Source organism: Pristis pectinata, chromosome 8, assembly GCF_009764475.1.
Source record: "Pristis pectinata isolate sPriPec2 chromosome 8, sPriPec2.1.pri, whole genome shotgun sequence".
In the NCBI taxonomy this organism is placed as follows: domain Eukaryota; kingdom Metazoa; phylum Chordata; class Chondrichthyes; order Rhinopristiformes; family Pristidae; genus Pristis; species Pristis pectinata.
Genome location: NC_067412.1, coordinates 88,594,295 through 88,619,852, shown reverse-complemented (window position 1 = coordinate 88,619,852; position 25,558 = coordinate 88,594,295). Strand labels below are relative to the sequence as shown.

General features: G+C 42.6%; 1 protein-coding gene across 5 annotated transcripts in view; it reads right to left on the bottom strand.

Annotated features, from left to right (window-relative positions):
• The window catches only part of col4a6 (collagen, type IV, alpha 6), a 356,258-nt gene that overhangs the window by 28,388 nt on the left and 302,312 nt on the right, over window positions 1-25,558 (bottom strand). For all 5 annotated transcript variants that reach the window (XM_052022087.1, XM_052022085.1, XM_052022088.1 and 2 more), the window contains 9 exons: window positions 24,353-24,496; window positions 20,660-20,770; window positions 16,607-16,788; window positions 13,867-13,930; window positions 10,763-10,837; window positions 6,995-7,102; window positions 5,571-5,678; window positions 2,532-2,603; window positions 925-1,050 (listed from right to left, as the gene is read on the bottom strand). In XM_052022087.1, the coding sequence (XP_051878047.1) occupies window positions 925-1,050; window positions 2,532-2,603; window positions 5,571-5,678; window positions 6,995-7,102; window positions 10,763-10,837; window positions 13,867-13,930; window positions 16,607-16,788; window positions 20,660-20,770; window positions 24,353-24,496 (990 nt within the window). The remainder of the gene's footprint in view (window positions 1-924; window positions 1,051-2,531; window positions 2,604-5,570; window positions 5,679-6,994; window positions 7,103-10,762; window positions 10,838-13,866; window positions 13,931-16,606; window positions 16,789-20,659; window positions 20,771-24,352; window positions 24,497-25,558) is intronic.

Sequence of the window (25,558 nt, the reverse complement as noted above, 5' to 3'; positions counted from 1 at the left end):
GATGCTGGAAACTAAAAGTTTCCTTTGAAACTAAAAAGAAAATTCTTTTTAGAAAATTAAAAAGAAAATTCTGGAAATACTCAACATCTGTGGAAAGAGAAACAGACCCTTCATTAACAATATTGTACATAGTCAGGCTTGCACTGAGCTCCTACCGACTGTGATTGGGCTGGGTTTTAAATTTATACCCGAGAACTTCTCCAGTTTAAAAACAGCACGTTGAAAGAACTCAATGGCCAGGCAGAAGGCAAAAGGTGTGAGTCAACATTTTAGGCCGTGACCCTGCATCACTAAATGTCAGCCGTAACCTTTTGCCTCCACAGCTGCTGCTTGACCCACTGAGTTCTTCCAGTGTTCAGTCTTTGTTCCAGACTCCAGCACCTGCAATCTCTCTTTTGTCTTCAAGTTCTCCAGGTTACTGAGGTGCAAGATTCGAAAAGGCTAATGAACAAGTACAAGCAGTCTCCAGGTTACAATGGTGTTTCGTTCCTGAGAACTGTTCATAACACAAACTGTTTCCAAGTTGTAGATGAACAAAATCAGTGTGTGGGAGAGGACCGCAGAAACAGCTGTGATGGGGGAGTGAGCAGGCGTGGGAAGATTGGCCGCCAGCCGGCCTCACTGACTCAGTGAGTGAGCGAGTGAGCCTGCTCAGTGCTCCCAGCTCTGCTCGCCTCGACATGGCTCCTGATTGCTGTGGCTCTGGAAGGGGTGGGGTACAGGGTGGGGGGGAATGGGGAGAGAAGGCACACGGAAATGCCCTGATCCCACCCTACAGAAGAAGCCTGCAGCTCTACAGTAGCTGGTAAATCCATCTCCATCCATCCCGTTGGTCTCCTGAATGCTCGTTCCTATGTACATGGTGTCCATAAGTTGATTGTTTGTAACCTGGGCAGGACCTGTACAATCAGTTTTCCAAATTACCTGGATCGCCTCGAAATCCTTTCGGTCCAGGATATCCTGGTGATCCTATGCCCGTGCCTGGCGTTCCGCTCTCACCCTTGAAGCCTGGTGGGCCAGGAGGTCCTGGTAACCCCGCCAAAACAGGACCTAAACGGTTGGAACATTGGGAAGTAATTGTCCATTCCTGTTGATGCGATGGCCAGGGATTTCCTCAGAGTTGTCCCTGGTCCAGTGCTATTCATTCACCAGGCGTGGGTTGGAATCCCACGAGGAAATTAGCAACCAATAGTTCTAGTCAATCAACTCTATTTCCATTCCATCTTTCCTAAGCAGAAGCTACAAAGCATAAGGACCAAGGCCTAAGAAATTGTTTAAATAAAGCAATGGATTTTTAACGTAGACTGTTACTCTACACATCAGAGTAGGTTTTTACTTTTTATTCATTCAGAGGATACAGACTTCAGCAGCATGTCCGGCATTTGTTATCCACCATCCCTAACTGCCCTTGAACTGTGGAGTTACTTAAGCATCAACCACGTTGGTGGATCTAAAATTACATACTGGACAGATGAGATTAAGATGGCAAGTTTTCTATCAGGAATTTCAAAGGCTCTATAACTAATTCCAGCTTTTTATTCTGGATTCATTTGGTTAATTTAAATTCTCCTGTTATGTGTGATTTGAATTCATGTCTGTGGATCAATAAACAAAACCTCAGGATATTTAGTAGGACCACTAAATCACTATGCTACTATAAGACAATCAAAGAAATGATTTTATATCTGCCACCTTATGGAAACTGGATGAGTGGGCAGTTAACATTACTCAGTGAGATTATCCCTTTATAAATGAAGAGGGAAACCAGTCATATCTATTTTTACTGCTGTACGTGCGAGGAGTGGTAAGTGTCCTTGAAGAAAGGTTAGGGCTTCTCTCTGTCCTCTGCATTCTCCCTACTTCCCTCCCAAATACTCTCTTAGATTTGGGTCCCTGAGACTCCTTTGAATGCTGGTAACTATGAACTTGGGCCTGGTGGCTGACTCCTCCTGTCCCTTGGATCAGGCACCATGGTCTCTTTCAGTAGTCAGGTAGGTGGTCAGAAGGGACACCAGACCCAAAATAATATGGTATCTTCGTGGTTACTTCTGGCACTCTGCTTATGTTTGCCCCCAGCTTGGTGAGAGGCAAAGATGTTGGGTGGTTTTTGTCCTAGGCTGGGTGTCCTACTCAGGCCTCTGGTTCAAACTGCAGTCAGCATATTATGATAGCTTCGGAGCCCCACTTACATCTTTGAAATATGTCCCCGCTACCTCATGACAGTTGCCTGAATCAAGTTTTTAAAACCTTCACCCTTAGAAGATTAGTGGGATGTCGATGAGAAAACTACCAAAAGCAATTTTACCGCCCACATAGCTTCTGCCAGATCAACTGGGTTAAAATTGGCCCCAAGGTCCGACCTGAATTAGCATGTTATCTTCCTATACACATGACTGAAGTCTTTGGACTTGATATAGATTGTAACTCATTAGTCCTTCACACTGGAGCACCTGATCTTGGTATTGGGATCGTGTAACAGTGCAGTTCCTCAGTTCCCAACAGAATATAACAAAGCTCCCTTTGACAAATACCTGGTTTTCCTGGTGGGCCTTTAGGTCCAGGCAAGCCATTCAAACCGTCTAACCCTGGAGAACCTGGGAGTCCTGGCAGAATAAAAACAACCATTATTCTTGAAAGCAAGCAGTTAATTGAACAATGTAACCAATAATTAACATTCAGAATCTCACTTAGAGGAAAGATCATTTGTCACCTTGATACGCAATGAGGTCAGTTTAAGAGAGTTTGGATATCCTAGCAAAGGATCAGACATATTCAACATCTTTAAACTGGATCCCAAGAAGTTGTTTCTCATGACCCAGAGAGCAACAATGAGGGGACAGCAGAGGAAAGGCGGGAAAGAGGAGCAGATCGGATATAACTATTATATTTCGGCAGAGTGGAAGGCTTTTAAATGGACCGTGCAGGGAGGTCATGAAGGTAATTTTAGGAAGAATGGAAAAATTAATTGAGTGAAATAGGCAGTGTATTGTTTTTAAGCTTGGGGGGAAGAGGACAAATGGACCAAACTGATCTTTCATGTCATAAGAACAGAATCAGGAGTAGGCCATTTGCAACTGCAGGCCTGCTCCACCATTCAGTAAGAATAAGGCTGATCTTTTATTTCAGTATCACCTTCCTGTGCTAACCCCCACAGCCCTTGATTCCCTTAACAACTGGAAATCCATCAATCTTTTACTCAAATATACTCAGCGACTGAATACCCAATGTCCTTTCAGGTAGTGAATTCCAAAGATTCACTTTCCTCTGGTTGAAGAAAATTCTTATCACGTCAATCCTAAATGAGATTGTGACTCTTCATTGCAGTTACTTCAGCTGGGATAAAGATCAGCCCTGCAGCTACCTTATCAAGCTTTGCAAGAATTTTCTGTGTTTCAGTGAGGTTAACTCTTATTCACTATAGCTGCAATATGCTTAACCTCTCCTTATGGGAAAATCCTTCCATCTCAGAAGTCAATCTGATAAACCTGCACAGCATTCCTTCTATTGCAAGTATAATCTTCCTTTGGTACAGATACTAGGTGCACACAATATTCTAGACATGGTCCCACCAAGGCCTTATATAATTGTAGTAAGTCATCTTTACTCTTGTACTTAAATATTCATTCAACTAAGGCCAATATACAATTTGCCTCCCTAACTGAAAAACACTATGAAGCTGGAGGAACTCAGCAGGCCAGGCAGCATCCGTGGAGAAAAGCAGGCGGCCAATGTTTCGGGTCAGGACCCTTCTTCAGGATTGAAGATAGGAAAAGGGGAAGCCCAATATATAGGAGGGAAAAGCAGAGCAGTGATAGGTGGACAAAAGAGGGGAGGCGGGATGGGCACAGGGTGGCGATAGGTAGATGCAGGTTAAGAGATAGTGATAGGCAGGTGCGGGGGAGGAGGGGAGAGCAGATCCACCAGGGGATGGGTCAAAGGTAAGGAGAGAGAGGAAAAAAAGGGTAAAAAGAAGAGAGATAGGCTAAGAAAGAAGAGAAGAAGCATGGTCGGGGGGGGGGGGGGGGTTGGGGGGAAGGAGGTGGCGATTACTTAATGTGGGAGAATTCAATGTTCATGCCATTAGGCTGCAAGGTTCCAAGATGGAAAATGAGGTGCTGTTCTAGATTCCAGCATCTGCAGTCCTTTACTTTTCTTGCCTCCCTAATTGCTTGCTGTATCTGAATGATAGCTTTTAATAATTTACATACAATGACCCCCAGGTTCCTTTGAGCAGCAATGCTTTTCAATTTCTTCTATTCAACTCTCCTCTGATCACTTCCTGTTCGTTGTTCTGCTCCCACGTTCATGAGGCTTACACCTTTCACCAATCTGTTACTGTTAAATCTATTTGTTCTGGTTAAGTGCTGTTATAATGGTTCAAAGATTCAGAACTTCGCCTAGATCTTCAATGTTTGACATGCACATCACTGCAGTTTCCTTATTTTCTTACCTCTCTGACAGATACTACAACCTGAAAAGGCATTGTCTAAAGGTCTTTTTGAAACTCAAAGACGGCATGTGCTGTAAGGAGAAGTTGGACAAACTTGGGTTGTTTTCTCTGGAGCAGCGAAGGCTGAGGGGAGACCTGATGGAAGTGTGTAAGGTTATGAGCGGCATAGATAGGGTGGACAGCTGGTATCTTTTTCCCAGAGTCAAAATGTCGAATACAAGAGGGCATGCATTTAAGGTGAGAGGGGTTTGGTTCAAAGGAGATGTGCAGGGCAAGTTTTTTTTACACAGAGAGTGGTAGGTGCTTGAATGTGCTGCCGGGGGAGGCCAATACAATAGAGGCATCAAAAAGGCTTTTAGATAGGCATGTGAATGTGCAGAGAAGGGAAGGATAGGTACATTGTGTAGGCAGAAGGGATTAGTTCAGTTAGGTGTTTAATTACTAGTTTAATTAGTTCATCATAACGTCATGGGCCGAAGGGCCTCTTCCTGTGCTGTACTGTTCTATAAAGGGAAAGAATAGTCTGGTTTATTTCTTTAAAATAAATATCAATATCTCACCCCATTGTTCACGATGAGATTGTGGACCTGCTACTATAGAACAACTGAAATGTTATCAACACAGCAAGTGTTAGTGGCACAGAGAATGTGTGCTAATAGGAGAGATTATTTTCATTTTAGACCAGGCTAATACTTTGTTTCCAGCTTTATCACAGAAGAAGTAAATGGAGGAGAAATACCGCATCATTCTCTCTCTACGACAATGTCCCACCATTCTATCATATCCTGAGATTGGCCAGGCTTTGCCTATGTAATGTAGTTCATTTTCAGTCAACATAAAACCAATATTAATTCACTAAAGAGGGGGGGAGGAATCAATAACGGATTCTTCTGTTCGTTGCCTTTCAATTCAATTGCCTTTTAACATTCCCACAGATCCTCTGTTCAGACATACATAACCCTACTGGTCTGCAGTGATGGAACTGGAACTGGGATTGGTTTATTATTGTCACATGTACTGAGGTACAGTGAAAAGCTGGTCTTGCATACCGTTCAACAGATCAGTTCATTACAGAGTGCATCAAGGTAGTACAAGGTGAAACAATAACAGAGGCAAGTACCTTTCTGCCCTGGTAAACTATATTGGGGTGGACGTCCTGGAGGGCCTGGAAGTCCTCGAGGTCCTTGGTAGCCTGTGTTCCCTGGAGGTCCTGGAAGCCCTGGAGGACCTAAGCAGAGAACAAAAGAAGTGTTTGATCTGACGGTTGTGAAGTAACCTAACCAAATGCTGTACCTTGAAAAGAAACAGAGGTAAAAGATGAGTCTCAGGTAACTGCCTGATCCCACTCACAGATGAAGCACAGCCCCAGCATTGGATGGTTTTGCACTGATAATTTGTATTTGCCACCTGCAGCAGGCATTCAGTTCCTTCCAGACACCTCCCCCATGCTGCACAGAGAAGGGGTCTGCGCTCAGGAACAACGACATGCTGCAGGTGCTGGAAATCAAAACAAAGACTGAAAACACTGGAAATGCTAATGTGGAGAGAGAGAAAGAGTTAACGTTTCAGGAAACTGACATTTCAAAATCCATTGACTTGAAATTGGTATCTTTATTTCCCTCTGGCCACACGTACTGCCTGACCCATTGAACATTTCCAGCATTTTCAGCTTTTATCTCCTCATCAGTGATGGTATCGGATGAGAGAGATGAGGTCAAAGCAACATGGATGGAAAGTCTTCAGAAAGTGTACAGTTACAGAAGATCCTCGTTTATCCCCAAGACAACTCTGGCCTCAGAGATATTCCCCTTGTCCTGTCCGTCCCTCTCTCACACTAACTGCAGCTTGAGATTAACTTATTTTCTTCCTTTCTTTCTGATGAAGAACTTTTGACCTGAAACATTAGATAAGATTTCTTTATTAGTCACATGTACTTCGAAATGCATAGTGAAATGCATCTTTTGCGTAGAGTGTTCTGGGGGCAGCCCGCAAGTGTCGCCACGCTTCCGGTGCCAACATAGCACGCCCACAACTTTCTAACCTGTACGTCTTTGGAATGTGGGAGGAAACTGGAGCACCCGGAGGAAACCCACACAGCCACGGGGAGAACGTACAAGCGGCCAGAATTGAACCCAGGTCACTGGTGCTGTAATAGCGTTATGCTAACTGCTACACCACCGTGCCTACCGTGCCGTGTCTTAACACACTTCCTCTTTCCACTGACGTTGACTGATCCAGACGTGTGCTTCCCGATTAGATGCCTGGGATCAATGGAACTACTTACGTTGATTTAGTGGAAGGAAAGTTTTTAGAACAACATCCCACTCACAGAACAATATGTAGATTGATGCCCTTTGCTGAAGATTATAATCATTCACATTCCTTGTCAAGGACAATGGTACCGAGTATTTTCTACAGCAGACAGAAATGGAATTAGACGAGACTGAACCATTCACAAAGAAAATGCTGTTTCAGGGCTGATGGCTGGATGGTCTCCTGATTCCCCATGCTTTTATATTTGTACTATGCTTTGTGGATTCTCACCTGGGAAACCTCGTTGACCTGGTTCTCCTGGAAATCCTTTGACTCCACTGGCTGCAGGGCTACCGGGGATGCCAGTGTCACCAGGCAAACCATCTTGCCCTCTTCTGCCTAATAATGGGTAAAGACACAGCTCAGTGAACAATATAAACACAGTTACTGTTTACAAATAGCTGTCAGATAACTGCATGGAACAAAGTGATGTCGTTAAAGTAAGTCACATTTAATAATAACTGGATAATGTGGTGATCATCAGGAAGATCAGTATGAGTTGGTTCAGGGCTGTTGCTGCTCCACTTACACACTCAATTACATCCACATTTGTGAACAAAATCACACACACATACATTGCCTGTGATGCAGCGGCAACAAAATCACGCACACGCACACACACGCACGCATGCACACACACGCACGCACGCACACACGCACGCACACACACAAACATGACTGCGATGTTGCTGCAAGCAAGTTTTTCATTGTACCTGTACCTCACCGTACTTGTGCATATGACAATAAACTTGACTAGTACTCATTACCCAAAGGGGTCCAAGAGGAATTTTCCAGATTTCCCCAAACCTAACCCTGTCTAACTCTCTTTATTTTTTTGTTATGATCTTTCATCTCTCCCAGCAAGTTACATGGATAGGATGTGCCTGCATCACATATGAGGCATCTATGTTCATGTAGGACAGGCTGTCTGGAATTGGAATTAGTTTATTATTGTCACTTTGTACCGAGGTACAATGAAAAGCTTGTCTTGCAAACCGTTCATACAAATCAATTCATTACAGCAGTGCATCGAGGCAGTAGAAGGTAAAACAATAACAGAATGCAGAATAAAGTGTAACAGCTACAGAGAAAGTGCAGTGCAGGTAGACAATAAGGTGGAAGGTCACAATGAGGTAGATTGTGAGTTCAAGAGTCCATCTTATTGTACTAGGGGACCATTCAATAGTCTTATAACAGCGGGATAGAAGCTGTCTTAGCCAGTATAAACACAATGCTGATTGAGAAGGGTTGCAAAGAATTCTAACAACATTTTGTGAGTCTCTTGATTTTGTTGCCAGCTCTGCAGAACATTTCTGCCCTACTTTAATTCAAATGCAGTGAAGACAATGAGGAGATACTCGTCTACTAGTTGTGCTCCAATGGAACTGAACATGTGGAGGTGAATACATTCCATAGCTGATACCTTTGTACGTGTTCAGTACCAGCCGCCAAAGACAAATTCCTCCCCCACCTATACTATATATTTGATTTACTTTTTCTTCCCCCTCCCATGTCCTTTTTTCTCCCGTTCTCAAAAAGGCGGTATGGGTGCCAGTAACCATGTGCATCTCATTCTCCATACACCTTGAGCATTTTTTGTAGCTACAAAGATAACTGAATAATGTGGTTGTCAGCAGGGAGATCAGCATGAGTCAATTCAGGGCTGTTCCTGCTCCACTTACACACTCGTGCACATCTGTATTTGTGAACAAAATCACACACACGCATATTCATAGAGCTATACAGCAAGGAAAACAGGCCCTTCGGCCCAACTCGTCCATGCCGACCAAGTTGCTTAACTGAGCTAGTTCCATGTACCTTCATTTGACCGACCCACGTCCCTCGAAAAATTTCCTATCCATGCGCCTGTCCAAATGTTGTAATTGTATGCACCTCTACCACTTCCTCTGGCAGCTCATTCCATAAACCCACCACCCTCTGTGTGTAAAAGTTACCCCTCACATCCCTTTTAAATCTTCCCCCTCTCACTTTAAACCTGTGCCCTCTCATTTTGGACTCCCCTAACCCAGGGTAAAGACTGTGGCTGTTCAACTTATAAGACCATAAGACAAAGGAGCAGAATTAGGCCATTCGGCCCATCAAGTCTGCTCTACCATTAGATCATGGCTGATGTATTTTTCTCTCTCAACCCCATTCTCCTGCCTTCTCCCCGTAACCTTTGCTGTCCTTACTAATCAAGAATTTATCAACCTTCGCTTTAAATATACTCAGTTACTTGGCCTCCACAGCCTTCTGTGGCAATGAATTCCACAGATTCACCACCCTCTGGCTAAAGAAATTCCTCCTCATCTCTGTTCTTAAGGGACGTCCTTCTATTCTGAGGCTATGCCCTCTGGTCCTCGACTCTCCCACTACTGGAAACATCCTCTCCACATCCACTCTATCCAGGCCTTTCAAAATTCAGTAGGTTTCAAAGAGGTCCCCCTTCATCTTTCTAAACTCCAGGGAGTACAAGCCCAGAGCCATCAAACGCTCCTCATACCTTTCATTCCTGGGATCATTCTTGTAAACCTCCTCTGGACCCTCTCTAATGCCAGCACATACTTCCTTAGATACGGGGCCCAAAACTGCCCACAATACTCCACATGTGGTCCGACCAACTATCTATCATCTATGCCCCACAGGATTTTATAAACCTCTGAAAGGTTATTCATAGTTGGGAAGAATGATTCAGTAGCAGCCAGGATAAAAAGCTTTATCTGAATCTTCCCTACTTCAATGTGGAGTGCAGCTATATGATGCTCTTTTGCCAACTTTGCCAAGATCACCTTGGATAATCTCGAGCAGCAGTGAAGCATGCAGTCTTCCTGGTCTGTATAACCCAGTATTATATCAGGTAGTAGGTCCCTCCACGTAGAAGGTGATGGACAGATGCAGAACAACCTATCAGCCATAGCCTGGCCCTCTAAGTGTGAGTCACACTTCTCACCAAACAGTTACAGTATTTATGCCAAGTGTGTAAAAAAAAAATTATAGGTCCTATTTTAGCAACTTTGTACCCAAAAGTGGGGTGCAGGTGGATTCAGCTTCCAGCACTCTGAAATGGACCTGCACTCACACGAGCTGCCAATAAAGTCACCATGCTTGAGGCAGTCTGTAAGGCTTCAATATTTGTGCCCAATGAGGGAAATAGGACATCACATGATTTTAACCTTACAAGATGTATGACTTCGGCTGGGCTAATCAGAGGAAGTTGGCTCAGACAAGAATAAGCCCAGAGTAGGGTAAGCTTTTAAAACTAATTTGAAGTCCTGGAGTACTTTCAGGACCTGAGAAGGAAATGTTCAGCACCGAGCATTACCCTGCATTCCCACCTTATGACCAAACCATGATTTCCTTCTGGTCATTTCCTGGTGCCAGGGCCCATCCCCGTGGGTTTCAGTTACCCAGAAACCCACTCCCAGCAGCTGGCCAGGTAGGAGAGCCACCCACAAAATGGAAATGAGGCCTGTAAAATAGCACTGCTCAGCCTAACTCCTGCATGGCCAGAGGAGTTTGACGCTCACCCTCCAGCTCTTTGGCAAAAACCGTCCTCAAACTGAGCAACACAAAAAGCTCTGGAGGAACCCAGCAGGTCAGCCAGCATCTATGGAGGGAAATGGACAGTCGACGTTTCGGGTCGAGACCCTTCATCTGGACTTTTAAGACTATCTTACCTGGAAGGACTCTTCAGGGAGCTGGATGGTGGTGAGGGAGGAGGTATAGGGGCAGGTGTAACACTAGTCTAGACGAAGGGTCTCAACCCGAATTGTCAGCTGTCAATTTCCCTCCATGGAACCCACTGAGTACCTCCAGCGCTTTTTGTCTTAATCCAGATTCCACAGCAATTGCCTGTGTCTCCATTTTACTGGTCAAACGGAGTCCTATTTTTGACAGTCTGAACTTCTAAAATGGCAAATATTGTGGAAAATATAAACCTATCTTTCATGAAATGTGTAAAGAGAAGAGCTCTGGGAAAGAAAACTCTACTTGTCTCACCTGGGTATCCTGGCTGTCCTGGATCTCCCTTTGGTCCTACAGACCCTGGTATTCTCACCGAATCACCACGCTCACCTGTGTAGTGAAGAGATAATATTGTGTCAGGGGCATGCTGATTATGTGAACCCTATAAATTCAAAAGAGGCATTTCACTACTATAATGAATGCTGGCTTAGGAAGGCTTCTATTGCATTCTTTCAGTTGTCCCTTCCTTTAATAGAAGAAAGCAGGAAAATGCCAGCAATACTCAGCATAACCATGGCAGTCATGAGGTGAGAGAACTTGATCTCATGCATCAGTCTTTTGGTGTTGTTGGTAAGTCTGGAAATAAGATATCCAATGAAAAAGTCCAGTCTTCAGGAAACAATTTCTAATGCAAGCAACATAAATCGCATGAACAGAAGTCAATATAATATCTCCTGTAGAGACTCTGAAAAAAACATAATGTCCCAAACCTTCAGGGGAAAAAGATGCAAGCTCACAACACATGCAAATCAATCAGCAAGATGTGCAAGCACCCTCAGCATAAGAAGGAATTTAAAATTTGCCAGGGGCCCAGACACAGGTCCTTAGCAGTAAGCATTACGAACATCTAAAACCTTGCATTATAATTACTTCTTTAGATGATTATTGGGGGAGCCCATTGTCCTCTTTACCCCCTTGCATGTCCTCTGACAGTGAATTGCATGACCTGCAGCTCAATTTGCATCACCTTACCATTTTGCTTCCACACACCCACAACATCCCATTGTTTTTAAAGATCTGCCAGAGTTGCACATTAAACCTTGCTGAAAGCTAGGGTTCATATAGAACAACGTTGCATTAGCAACTTTACATCAATCACACTCTCTGGCCCATAAAACAACCTATTTTACTGTTAAGTCTCATTCTCACTTGCTGTAAATTTTTACAATAGATTTAATTAATTTTCTCCTATATTTTCTTTCCTTGTTTAATCCAATCTTTCTTTCTCTTTCAGTATTACTCTTTTTGCATGGATTCGAATCACTTTTTTCTAATTCCCCTTTCTGTCAATGTTCCTGTTTCTTTCTCAACTCTTATGTCTTAGGTTAAGGTGATGAAGACAAATCACCCATCCCATTTTCCACTAAAATCCAAGATGCTCTATATACTGTTTTTAGCTTTTATGCCCAGAAACTTACAGGACAACACTTTTCGGACTGAGGCATTAGTGCAGCTAATAATGTACACTGCATGATTCCCTGCTCTAGTAAGATTTGGCCCATTAAGTTAAACAAGAAGCAACTTCCTTAAAAAATGGTTAGGATTCCACATAATCCACTCTGATCATAATATTTCTGGAATGTGGATGTCCATGGGCAAAGCTACTATTTAGCTCAGTGCCCCTTCAAATGAATGGCTTGCTAGGCCATTGCAGCCACATTGGCGAGTCTAGAGTCTCAGGCAAGATTTCCTTGCCCGAAGAACATCAGCCTGGTAGTTCATGGTCACCAATATTAAAACGAGTTACATTTAATTAAAACTTTCTTCCATTCCTTGGAAAAACTCCCCAGATGCAAAGGCAGGATTCAAATATCTTTCCAGATCAATAGTCCAGACCCCAGAATCCTAGCAAATGATGCAACTGTACCACTTCTAAGAAATGAAACTAATTTAAGATGCTGCAGAGCATTCTGACTGGTTGCATCACCGCCTGGTATGGAGGCTCCAATCTGTCAGATCGTAAGAGGCTGCAGAGGGTTGTAGACTCAGCCAGCTCCATCACAGGCACAACCCTCCCCACCGTCAAGCACATCTGCAAGAAGCGGTGCCTCAAGAAGGTGGCACCCATCATTAAGGACCTTCACCATCCGGGACATACCCTCTTCTCATTATTATCTGGGAGGAGGTACAGGAGCCTGAAGGCCCACACTCAACGTTTTAGGAACAGCTTCTTCCTCTCTGCCATCAGATTTCTGAATGGTCCATGAACACTACTTCATTATTCCTCTTTTGCACTATTTTTATTGGTAACTTATAATAATTTTTATGTCTTGCACTGTACTGCTACCACAAAACAACAAATTTCACTACATATGTTAGTGATAATAAACCTGATTCTGATTGCCAAGACACTTAATGACTCTATTTACTTTCTATTATTACAGCTTTACTGGAATCATTATAGAAGCACAGCATGGTGGAGACTATTTAGCCCATTGTGTCTGAGATGATTCTTTGAAGGAACAGCTTTTTTTAAACACTGACACAATGTTTATCACTCTATAACTCTATGACAGCTGGTTTCTGTCTTTTCTTTAACCTCAACTAAGTTCTTTATCTCCAAGTATCAAGCAACTCACTTTTAAAATTACTTATGACATCAACTTCCAGTACCATTTTGTGTTGTTCTTCAGATCCTGACAAGCCTCCATGTGAAAACATTCTCATCCTCCTTTAGAACTTTTGTCAATAAGTTTAACTGTCAAAGGGAATATTTTCTCTCTCTATCAAGCTTCTACTCATCTTGAAAACTTCTATAAGTCCAACCTTTAACTCCCTCTGTTCCAAGGAGAACTGTACTAACTTTTCCAACCTCTACCAACTCTGCAATCATCCTGGTAAATTTCCTATGTTCCTTTTCTGAAGCCTTTACATCATCCTAATGTGCAGGTCCCAGAATTTTCCCCAGGACAATAATTCAGCCAGCAATGTTTAATGTTGTAAAATAATAATTTTGCTTTTACAATGTGTGCCTTTATTTATAAGCACTTGCTATTCATAAGGTGTTTGTTACCATTTGCACAACAAGCCCTCAAAGCAGTCAGTCTTAGCCACTTTTGACATTAACCTAGCTCCTCTGAACACTGGAGAGACATGGGTTTGATATCATTCTGTTAAGCCTATTATCTCACTCAGTGGTGATTCATAGATTTGAAGTCACTGAGCTTGCAAATGAAAAGGTTGATGAGACAACTGTAACTCTCTCAGATTCCCAACAAAAGTTTAAGTTAAATTGAACAATTAAGACAAAAGTAAGTCTTTAATTCTGGGCAACAATTGTATCAAGGTTTCAAGTGACAAAGCCAGGGGCTAAGATATATTAAGTAACAATGGGTCAGGAGAGATAATTAGCTGCCTACCTTTTGGACCAGGGAGACCTGTTTCACCAGGGAGCCCAGGAGGGCCAGGGAGACCATCATTACCCTGTGAAGAGCAAAATCCATGTCACAGGAAAAAAATTGTACACTGCACTCCAATTACTCCTACGCTAGGGTCTGCATAGTTCACATTCAGGAAGACAGCTTTAAAACCCCCATTTAATCGTTAAATCTGATTCTCGAACTGGGAGTGATCCGAGTCCTGCCCCCTTGGAAAAGACGTCCAAGCTGGGAGGAAGGTTCTCCCAGATCCTAAATAATCTTAGGTGATGTGTCAGCCCCAACTACCAGATGGGTGGCTGCTATCTTTCTAGTGTAGCTGTTGCCCAACACTAGAGGGGAGTGTGATGATCAGACAGCCAATCACTGTGTGCTTTGTATGAGTGAGAATATAATGCTCAGATAATTGGGCAATCCTCCTCCTGTTCCATGAATGATCCACAGGAAACCTAATTTCTCCTCAAAACTGTCTAAATTCCCATAAATATGGCTAACCGCTGTTAATAAAAACAAAAAATGCCAGAAATACTCAGCAAGTCAGGCAAGATCTATGGTGAGAGAAGATGGGTTAATAGTTTGGGATGCTATAACTTCCAAGTCACCTCAATGACCCCAATGATACTTGGTCAAAGGAAAAGGGTTATAATGTTCCTAAGGAGAGGATTAATCCTGAAGCCTAGGAAAATTACAGAAATCAGCAAAGGAGGACCAAAATATTGATATGAAAAGAGAAAGTAGGATGCAAGAGTATTACAGACTGTAAAATAAAACTTCAACTGACATGTCGCCTCATTATAGGAAGAATGTGGAAGCTTTAGAGAGGGTACAGAGGAGATTTACCGGGATGCTGCCTGGATTGGAGAGCACGTTTCATGAGGATAGGTTGAGTGAGCTAGGGCTTTTCTCTTTGGAGAGGAGGAGGATGAGAGATGACTTAATAGGGGTGTACAAGATGATAAGAGGCATAGATCAAGTGGACAGTCAGAGACTTTTTCCCAGGGCGACAATGGCTAACATGAGGCAACATAATTTTAAGGTGATTGGAGGAGGATACAAGGGGGATGTCAGGGGTAAGTTTTTTTAGACAGAGAGTGGTGTGTGCGTGGAATGCACTGCCTGCAGAGGTTGTGGGGGCAGATATATTAGGAACATTTAAGAAACTCTTAGATAGACACATGAATGATAGCGAAATGGGAGGCTATGTGGGAGGGAGGAGTTAGATAGGTCTTAGAGCAGGATAAAATGTCGGCACAACATTGTGGGCCGAAGGGCCTGTACTGTGCTGTAATGTTCTATGTAAAAAGGAATTAAAAAATGAACTAAAGTTAGTGTGGGTCTCTTACAGAAAGAGATGGGAGCAAGTACTTTGGATAATTAAGAAAAGGCAAAGAAAATGGACAAATATTTTGTGTCTATCTTCAGTGAGACAGCACAGTGGAGCAACAGTCAGCCCCTCTGCCTCACAGCTCCAGAAAGCCAGGTTCCATCATGACCTCTGATCCCGTCTGAGTTGAGTTTGATTGTCCTCCCTATGACTGCACTGGTTTTCTCCAGGTGCTCTAATTTCCTCCCACATTGGAAAGAACTTTCAGAATCTTTTTCCCAGAGTAGAAATGTCAGGTACTAGAGGACATGCATTTAATGTGAAATGGGTAGAATTTAAAGGAGATGTGTGGGGCACGTTTTTTTTTTACACAGGGAGTGGCAGATGCCTGAATGGGCTGCCTGTGGAAGTGGTGGAAGCAGATACAATACTGGCAATTAAGAGGCTGTTAGATACATGAATATGCAGGGAATAGAGGGATATGGATCACATACAGAGAATTAGCTTAATGTGGCATCGTGTTTGGCACAGACGTGAGCCGAAGGACCTGTTGCTATGCTGTACTGTTCCATGTTGTCTACGTGCTGATTGGTAAGTTAATTAGCTACTGTAAATTTCCCCTAGTGTAGGTGGGGTGTGAAGAGAATTGGGGTCTGGGAGAGGAGTTGATGGGAATGTGAAAGGGAATATGGAAACAATGTTGATGGGTGATTGATGGTCAGTGCAGATCCATGGGGTTGAGGGGCTTGCTCCCATGCTGTTTGACTCCATGACAAATGAAGAGACAGTAAGCATCCTAGAAGCAATGGAGAATGACAGATCTAGAGTGAATGAACAGCTTAAAGAAATTAGCAATTAGTATCAGAGAAATTAATGGGAATGAAGCCAATAAGTCCCCAGGACCTAATAACCTGCATCCCACAGTTTTGAAAGAAGTGGCAATGGAGAAGGTGGAAACGCTGCCTGTCATCTTCCAAACTACCATGGATTCTGGAATGGTTCTCACAGATGGGGGCAAATGTAACTCCATTATTTAAAAAAGGTGAGGGAACACAGGAACAATCATTTAGGAAGATTACTTGTACATTTGCTCTTATTGCAAAGGGACTCGAGTACAAGAATAATGAAATGTCTTGTACCAATTACACTGGGACCTGGTGAGACAGCATCTGGAATATTATGTAGAGATCACATCTCCCTACCAAAGGATATACTTGCATCAAATTGATTTCTGACGAAGCTTTACTGGGGAGTGCCACAGATTATTGCTTCTTCTGCTGCTGCTCCACAAAGCAAATTGGGCCTGTACTTGTTTGACTATCTTTGCCTGGCTGGTTGCCTTACAGAGGAGCAATTAGTCAGTGCAAAGAAATGGTTTATAGCTATCAAAACTCTTACCTTTTCTCCCATCATTCCAGGAAAACCAAAAATGCCACTGGAGCCTTTTGGCCCAGGTAGTCCCGGTGCACCAGGAGAACCTGGAATCCCAAAATCCCCAGGTCTTCCTTTCTCACGTCCAGGGAGACCTCTCAGTCCTGGCAAACCAGGAGGACCAGGTGGTCCAGGAAAGCCCTTCTCTCCTATGGAAAAACAAAGACGGAAATAATAAAATTAATTTTTTACGTTGAGATTACCACTTAGGTATAATTGGATGCAAATTGGCCGCAAAATCAGGCTCATTAAAAGCTTTCTTTGAGTGTTTTTCTTGATCTGACTTTCACCCCAACAGTTTTAACTTAGCACAGAAGATAATTTGTACTCATAATTCCATAATCATTTGCACTGCTTGCAGGAAATGTGTTTGGTTTTAATTACATACAACCGGTAATTGGTATCTTCAGTTATAAACTCAAAAGCTGTAATTTATTAACAACCTAGTTTCTGTTCAGATTTCTGCCAAGCAACAACAAAACAATAATGGCTTCCTTGTCTCAAATGCAGGGGTTTATGACTGGTGTTTTTATGAGTCTGACAGCAAAGTTTATCTGAAATGATATTATGGAGTCCCAATAACAGGCTGGGATTTTGATCCAATCAACATATTATTGTTGACTTTAAAATATTCACTGTTTTACAAATTAAATGAATTGTTTATTATTGAAACAATACAAATTTGAATTGTAATAATAAACTGATTTGCAATTTGGATGATTCACTCCCAGGACTTCTTAGAGATCAAGTAAAATGAAAGTTTGCTTTGTATCGCTATTCTCAATAAGTTTAATACCAATCTGAGGTCCACACACAGGTCTGATAAGCTAATGTAATTACCCCACAATCCCCACCACCTATTTAAATGGACCAGCTCACCAGCACCCAATCAACTCCCCCTCTTCTCCCCACCACCACATTCATGGTTTATCCCAGAACAATGATCAATACCAGCAGTTTTGAACTGCCCCTGCTCAGGAGGTCAAACCTAGGATTTTGCTGGATAATATGTCTGTATCACCAAGGCTAAACCAACATTCTTACTGTTAATCAGTAGTTTTCAGGGCAGGCCATGAATCTCAGGACTGATGCTAGGCCCTGATGTGAGTTTCAGTGAAGAAGCTTCGGATAAAAGGTCAGAGGCTTGAAACATTGACTCCCTTTTCAGATGCTTCCTAGTCCCTTTCAGTATTTCCAGCACTTTCAGATTTTATTTCAATGAAGGGGGAACCAATTGTGATGCTAACTGTAAATCCAACTACCCTCCTCTACCCCATATGAAGAGTTTAGTTCTGTCCTCATCCTATTCAATCAACAAAAACTTCAAACATAATGACACCAAGGGTCTTAGTGTAACAACTGCAGCGGCTCCTACTCAGCCCACATGGTAATTAAAGGATTTAGCCATTATCAGCTCACCACTTGCTGTCACACTAAGTTTTCCATGCGTATGGATCAAGCAACTGCAACGTGCCATAAGGCAGGCAATATAAAGTCCTCACATGTCAACTAGGCTGCTTCTGGCCAATGGACAACAACACTGTTACTGACTGGTTAATCTGTCTGACAAGTAAGGATTTGGGTATCAAAAAACTGCAGATGCTGGAAATCTGAAACAACAGTAAATCCTGGGAGAAAAACTCAGCATATCAGGCAGCATCTGTGGAAAGCGAAGCAGTAGAGGATTCAGGTCTGCAAGCCCCCAATCAGATCTTTGCAGGGTTTGGCTACAGGAGAAAATATACGGCAACAATTTGACCCCCATTGGCATGTTGAAGACTGTGTGGAAAGAAACAGGATGGGACCAGGAGGCTGTATTGTGCTGTAACAATTAAAAATTTTCCAGCAAGTCTGGCAAGGGATTATCCAACCATTTTTTTTATATGGTGGAATAAATTTATGGTAAACACTTGCTTATCTAGTATTTATGGATCCAGCATTCTCATGCAACCAGAAGTCAATTTGATTTATTAATCAATTTTATTTATTATTTTTTCTGTATTTAATATTAATATTGTTTAACCTTAAAATATAGAATCGCAATGAAAAACATTGTTATTTAAAGGGGCAAGGAGATGACATACAGTCTGGCAATTTATTTAAAGGTTTACACGGTGAATACTAATGCCTGATGTACAGTCAATATTTTTTCAGTAATTCTTATTCAACCAGCATATTCATGCAGCTGGCACCCCCCATTCCTTATGAATGCTAGATGACTAATAATATATTGTATCTGGAATTCCTGATCTCACTGTCAGAATGAGAATTGTGTATCAACAGCAAGCTATTTAAGATTGAATTTTCTCTTCCCCTCTTGCTCCATCTCTCAACCTGGCCTTCCTATCTCCAGCTCTCGGACCTATAAACAATTAAACTGGCAGGACTTTATTTGGATCAGCTTGGTTCATGAGACTGTTTAAGGAGACAGCCAACAAAACATGAACCAAACTTCAAAATTTTAATCACACCTACCTAATCAAATACATCTAGTAACCAGAACAAAAAACTTGGCAACATCTTGGTACGTCATTTAGTGGTAGCAAATGTTATTTATCTTAATTTATCAGATAGGAACAATGTGTTCTGGGTGGAGATGGATTGGTCAATAATTGGGTCAAGATTGCTTTCCACTGTTGCATGGGGTGTGTGCAGGAAGAAGCAAGCAGGGGCATACAAGACTGACAGCCTAAGAATTCTGATCCACTGGAAAAGATATCATACAAGGTTATTGGTTGAAGATCACACCAAATATATCACTGTGCCACTTTTAATTCCAAAAATGTAGACGGCTTACCAAAAGAGTAAAAAGTCCTTAAATGGGCTTGAGTGCAGAGAACTTCACATCTGGTGACTCAGGAGTCAAATTTCACAGATTTAAGCCAAGGAACCCTATACTTTAGCTACTTTTTAGGTGTGGTGATGAAAAACATAATTCCAACCACGTAGCAAATTTAGATCTCCATTTTAAGCAATACATCATCAAGGAAGGTTGGCACATTGCCTTTGTATATATACTGGCTACGACATCCCCTCCGTTAAAAGTGAAAAATTGCACTCCAGATGCATGCAATTTCCAAAAAAACAGCTGCAGAAAACTCAGAAAAATGTAATCAGATATATTTTAAGGGCAATGGTTTGACAACCCCCAGTTCTGATCATCCCATGCAATCCCTCCCCCACTTGGCAGGTCTTGATAGGATGAACTGAGCCCAGCCTTCCTTCTTGCACAAAGACTAGGTCTGGCTCCTGAGCAATTGTGCAGTACATGGAGCCTTTCTCTGGCCCATCAGTCTCAGGTCCTCGGTCTTGCAAAGGCCCAAGACACTGGGCTTTTGTTCTACTGATGATGTGGGTGATAATGAAGTTCTAAGTCATTTGCTTTTTTTAAAAAGCTACTGGTGATATTTCAATATTATGTGACCCATCTTCTATACCTATAACTGGTCCTGTTTGTTGTGGAGAGGGAAGGCATGTAGCTTGATGAGAGGGGAAGGGGGTGAAGCAGGCCAAATTTGATCCTGATGAGTGAGGCCTGTGGACTTCACTGCTCAGGATTCTTCAGGACATCCTCCCCTCACCCAATTCCTACCTCACCAGCAAAAGGCCACCAATTACTATTTGGGTTATTGATGAAATATTGTTTTGAAACTTTTCTGTGGAACCAATAAAAAGGAAAGTGCTCTCTGCCTCTTACTATAACATTGTAGCATTATTTTAGCCCCACATCAAATGTGATTCCTCCCATCCTGAACTTCCCTGAGGGTCTGTGCCTCTAGGGGGCACAGCAAGCTCCAACAGATTCTCCCAGTGATGCGATTGAGACCTGGGGCCCATTGTTGGAGTTCCCCTCCACCTCTCTGGCCCGATGTGTGCTCCATCCCTTACACGAATGGCATGTCTAAGATTTACTAATAATCAATTAAATTTGTAGAAGATATTCAGAAGCAGATTAATAATGGCTCCTTCCTCAAAGTGCTTGATCAAAATCCACCCTGATTTCAAATGTGGAGATACTACCTCTAGGTCCAGGGAAACCTGGAACTCCAGGGTTGCCAGTGTCGCCTGGTGGTCCAGATATTGAAAACTCTCCAAGAAAAGGACCAGGTGGTCCACTGATGCCTCGATCACCTATGGGAAAAAAAGCCAATGGAAAATTTTAATAATAATTAAACTACTTGCCTAGTGCATTAAAAATGTCCAACACCAAATGTTTGGTTGATAGAATTCTTGCCTCTGAATCAAAAGGTCCTTGGTTCAAATCCCATTTCAAAAACTATTACACAAATATTTAGCCTTACGTTTTAATGCAATGCTGAAGATGTGCAATTCTGTAAGAGGTTCAGTCTTTTGGATGAAATTTTAATCAAAGCACTTTCAAGCAGACACAAAGGATCTCATTGCACTACTCTGAAGAAGCAAAAGTATGTTTTCTCTGGCACACCATGGCCAACTGTTACAGATGCACCATAGAAAGCATCCTATCTGGATGTATCACAGCTTGGTACAGCAACTGCTCTGCTCAGGACCGCAAGAAACTGCAGAGAGTTGTGGACACTGCCCAGCGCATTACGGACACCAGCCTCCCCTCCTAGGGCTCTGTCTTTACCTCTCATTGTCTTGGTGAAGCAGCCAGCATAATCAAAGACCCCACCCACCTGGGACATTCTCTCTTCTCTCCTCTTCCATCGGGTAGAAGATACAGGAGCCTGAGGGCACGTACCACCAGACTTAAGGACAGCTTCTACCCCACTGTGATAAGACTATTGAACAGTTCCCTTATACGATGAGATGGACTATGACCTCACAATCTACCTTGTTGTGACCTTGCACCTTATTGCACTGCACTTTCTCTGTAGCTGTGACACTTTACTCTGTACTGTTATTGTCTTTACCTATACTACATCAATGCACTCTGTACTAACTCAATGTGACTGCACTGTGTAATGAATTGACCTGTATGATTGGTATGCAAGACAAGCTTTTCACTGTACCTCAGTACAAGCGACAATAATAAACCAATACCAATACCAACAATTAAAAGCCACTTGGACAGGTACATGGATAGGAAAGGTTTAGAGGGATATGGGCCAAACGTGGACAAATGGGACTAGATTAGATGGGAGTCTTGGTCAGCATGAACTAGTTGGGCTGAAGGGCCTGTTTCTGTGCTGTATGACTCTATTAGACACCAGTACAGCAGGCAGGTGCAGCACACGTGGCTTCAGCATTCCGTCTTATTAATGTAAATAAAACTGGCAAGGCTCCTGGTTCTTCTCACTTAAAGGATCTCATATTTTGCCTCTGTAACAGATCTGAATAAATCTGCATCTAATGACTTTAGTGTGAGTGCAGAAGTTGGACTGGTGGGATGGATATGAGATCAGGCAAAGTGAGCAACAAGCTACTCTGATGCTGGCAACTCATGGTCTGGGATATTTTAATTCTTGGCTCATCTTCCGGAATTTCCCTAATAGATGGGAGCACAATGTCTGTCTTATGGAGGCTGCTGCCAGGTTCTAGGAGAACAGTCTATATCCCTCAGGAAGTTCAGAGGAAGGGAGTTTCAGGAGGGCCTCTTGAATGACAGACAGGTGGGGTTTAGGCAGCCTGGGGCAAGTACATCCTAAACTTTCTTTGCTGGATCATCAAGAGATTAGTCTACATTATTTAAAAGAAGGGCTCAACAGATAAACCAGTGAAATTTTCAGAAGGGAGCTGGGCTTCAGTGCAGAGCTCAACTGGAAAACTTCCACTGGTTTCTCCTGGATTTGCAGGGTTAAAATTGCTGGGTTATCTAATGTAAGTATGGCACTTACCTTAGATGGACCCCGATCAAGTGCTGAATATTAGTCTCATTGTCCCCATAGATACCAATGATCAACCGTGATCTTACTGAATGGCAGAGCAGACTCATAGAACCAGTGAAAGAATGGGCCCCTCGGCCCATGATGTCTGTGCTGACCATTGTGCCAAATTAAACTAATCCCATTTTCCTGCACATGTTCCATATGCCAGCAAAACAAAAGAGCTGGTCATTGACTTCAGGAAGGTGGGCAGTGCACACATTACAGTTTACATCAATGGTGCTGAGGTCGAGAGGTTTGAAAGCTTCAAGTTCCTAGGAGTGAACATCACCAATAGCCTGTCCTGGTTCAACCACATAGATGCCGTGGCCAAGAAAGCTCACCAGCGCCTCTACTTTCTCAGGAGGCTAAAGAAATTTGGCATGTCCCCTTTGACACTTACCAACTTTTATTGCTGCACCACAGAAAGCATCCTAACCGGATGCATCATGGCTTGGTATGGCAACTGCTCTGCCTGGGACTGCAAGAAACTGTAGAGAGTCATGGACACAGCCCAGCACATCACGGAAACCAGCCTCCCCTCCATGGACTCTGTCTACCCTTCTCACTGCCTCGGTAAAGCAGCCAACTTAATCAAAGACCCCACCCACCCTGGACATTCTCTCTTCTCCCCCCTCCCATTGGACAGAAGATACAAAAGCCTGAAAGCACATACCACCAGGCTCAAGGGCAGCTCTATCCTGCTGTTGTAGGATTATTGAACTGTCTCCTAGTACGATAAAATGAATTCTTGACCTCATAATCATAATCTATCTCGTTATGGCCTTGCACCTTATTGTCTGCCTGCACTGCACTTTCTCTGCAACTCTAACACTTTATTCTGCATTCTGTTATTGTTTTCTCTTGTACTACCTTAATGCACTTATGTGATGAAATAATCTGTATGGATGGCACGCAAAACAAAGACAATAATAAACCAATTTACCAATTTATTGCTTTATTCCCTGCATGGTCATGTGCCTGTCTAAATGCATCTTAAACCCCACTATCAAATCTGCTTCCACTACCACCCCTCCCCCCCTACCCCCGTCAGCTCATTCCAGACACCTACCATTCTGTGTGTAAAAAAAAGTTGCCTCACACATCTCCTCTAAACTTTCTCTCTCTCATCTTAAACTATGCCCTCTAGTATTTGACATTTCTATCCTGGGAATAAGACTATCTACCCAATCTATGTCTATAAGTTTACATACTTCTATCAAGTCACCCCTCAGCCTCTGATGCTCCAGAGAAAACAATCCAAATTTGTACAAACCCTCCTTATAGCAAGTACTCTCCAATCCAGGCAACATCCTGGTGAACTTCTTCTGCACCCTCTCCAAAGGCTCCACATGCTTCCTGTAATGCAGCAACCAGAACTGCACACAATAACCAGGAAGCTGAGTGCTCTATTCCTGCTCCTAATTTGTATGATGGACACTCCAAGGGCAACATGGTCCCTTGAAGTATTCCAAAAGGAGCACTGCATGGGGAATAATGTCATTGCGTGTGTGAGTGATGTAGAAATTATGTCAGCCATACGAGGTGAACCTCATTTCAAAGTACCATGTCAAATTCCAAAAATGACACAAAATAACTTGCAAATGGCCATTATTACACTTCACTCCAGGTAAGGTTAATTTTCAGGTGTTATATTAAAAGTAACATCATTATGTGATTGAATTTCTGGAATCGCACACTTTATATTGGGGGCCTATTAACATCAATCAAGGTACTATCAGCAAAAAATGTAAAATGATTTATTCCCATAAAATCATTCCAATAGGAATGTTCCCCAACCCCTTGCAACCCCATAAGAGGGGGATCGGTCTATAATTCAGTGTTACAGCTTGGACTTGCGAGTCACCTTTATCTCCACTCCTGCCGGGGGAGCCTGGGTAGCCTGGTCTTCCTGGGCTGCCGGTTTCTCCTCTTCTTCCATCAAATCCTGGCTGGCCTGGAAGGCCAGGCATTCCTGGGAATCCAATCACACCAGGACAGCCCTTTTCACCTGTGCCAATTCAAGACATGAAATAATAAGCAACATAAATTTCATGCTGTGCCACACTTGATGCTTAAAGTATCATAAAGTTATGTCAGTAAAGGTTCAGATCAAAACAACATGATTGGAAGTTACTGAACCCACAAGGGACAGCCATGTACAAACTGCAGAGTCATGATAATGTTTGTATCTGCTCTGAGCACACACAAATACCTGTACAGAATGTGCAGCACTAGTCACTGATATTAGTTTTAATGAGGGTTTGAAGCTAATTTGGTAGGGGAATCTAACAATTATTTAAAAATAGTAAAGCACACCTGAGATAAATGGACTCTTCCAGAAGCTGAAATCTATGCAGTAAGGTGGGCTCTTTTATCCTCTCATTGTTAAGTTGTCCAAAGACAAGGATAAGATCAAAAGAAAAGGAGCACAAAGCGGCTATTTTACTCATATCTTTCTACAGACCACACAGAATTTTGAGTGGGGATGAACACCAAGAAGAAGTAATAAAAACATATAAAGTAGATTGCAATGTTAAATCCAAATCACGGCATCTTTCTCACTTTGTAAATTTCGTTAATATAATAAAAAAAATGTACTTCAGAAGCACATTATCTTCCACCTCAGTTCTGTACACATGAAATCAGATAAGAATCAGTCAATTGTGGGATAAAGGCCCAACACTTCAAAAGAGGTTTCCATTATTATAGACAATTCCAATGGGCAGGATGTCCAGTGGATCTGTTGTGCAGCAAAGCCAAAGCCCTGTAAGCTACAGGAATTTATTCCACCACTGGCTTTTAATGACTTTTAACGTTAATGTCCCAGCTCTTTCTTTTCTCCTATCCATCTTAATTCCCTCACCAAGGGTTATTGTTTCTCTGAATCCTGATATTCTAAATACTTCCATCACATGAAATCTGGCAAAGAGACTCATACGGCACTTTACCAGGATTGTGAGAGTCAAAATAACTGGGTTCAACCATCTGAATTCCAGAACCAGCCAATTCCTTCAGTGAAGTGATCAAAAAGGAAAGCAAACTATAGTTAGGAGAATTCACCAGAAACACC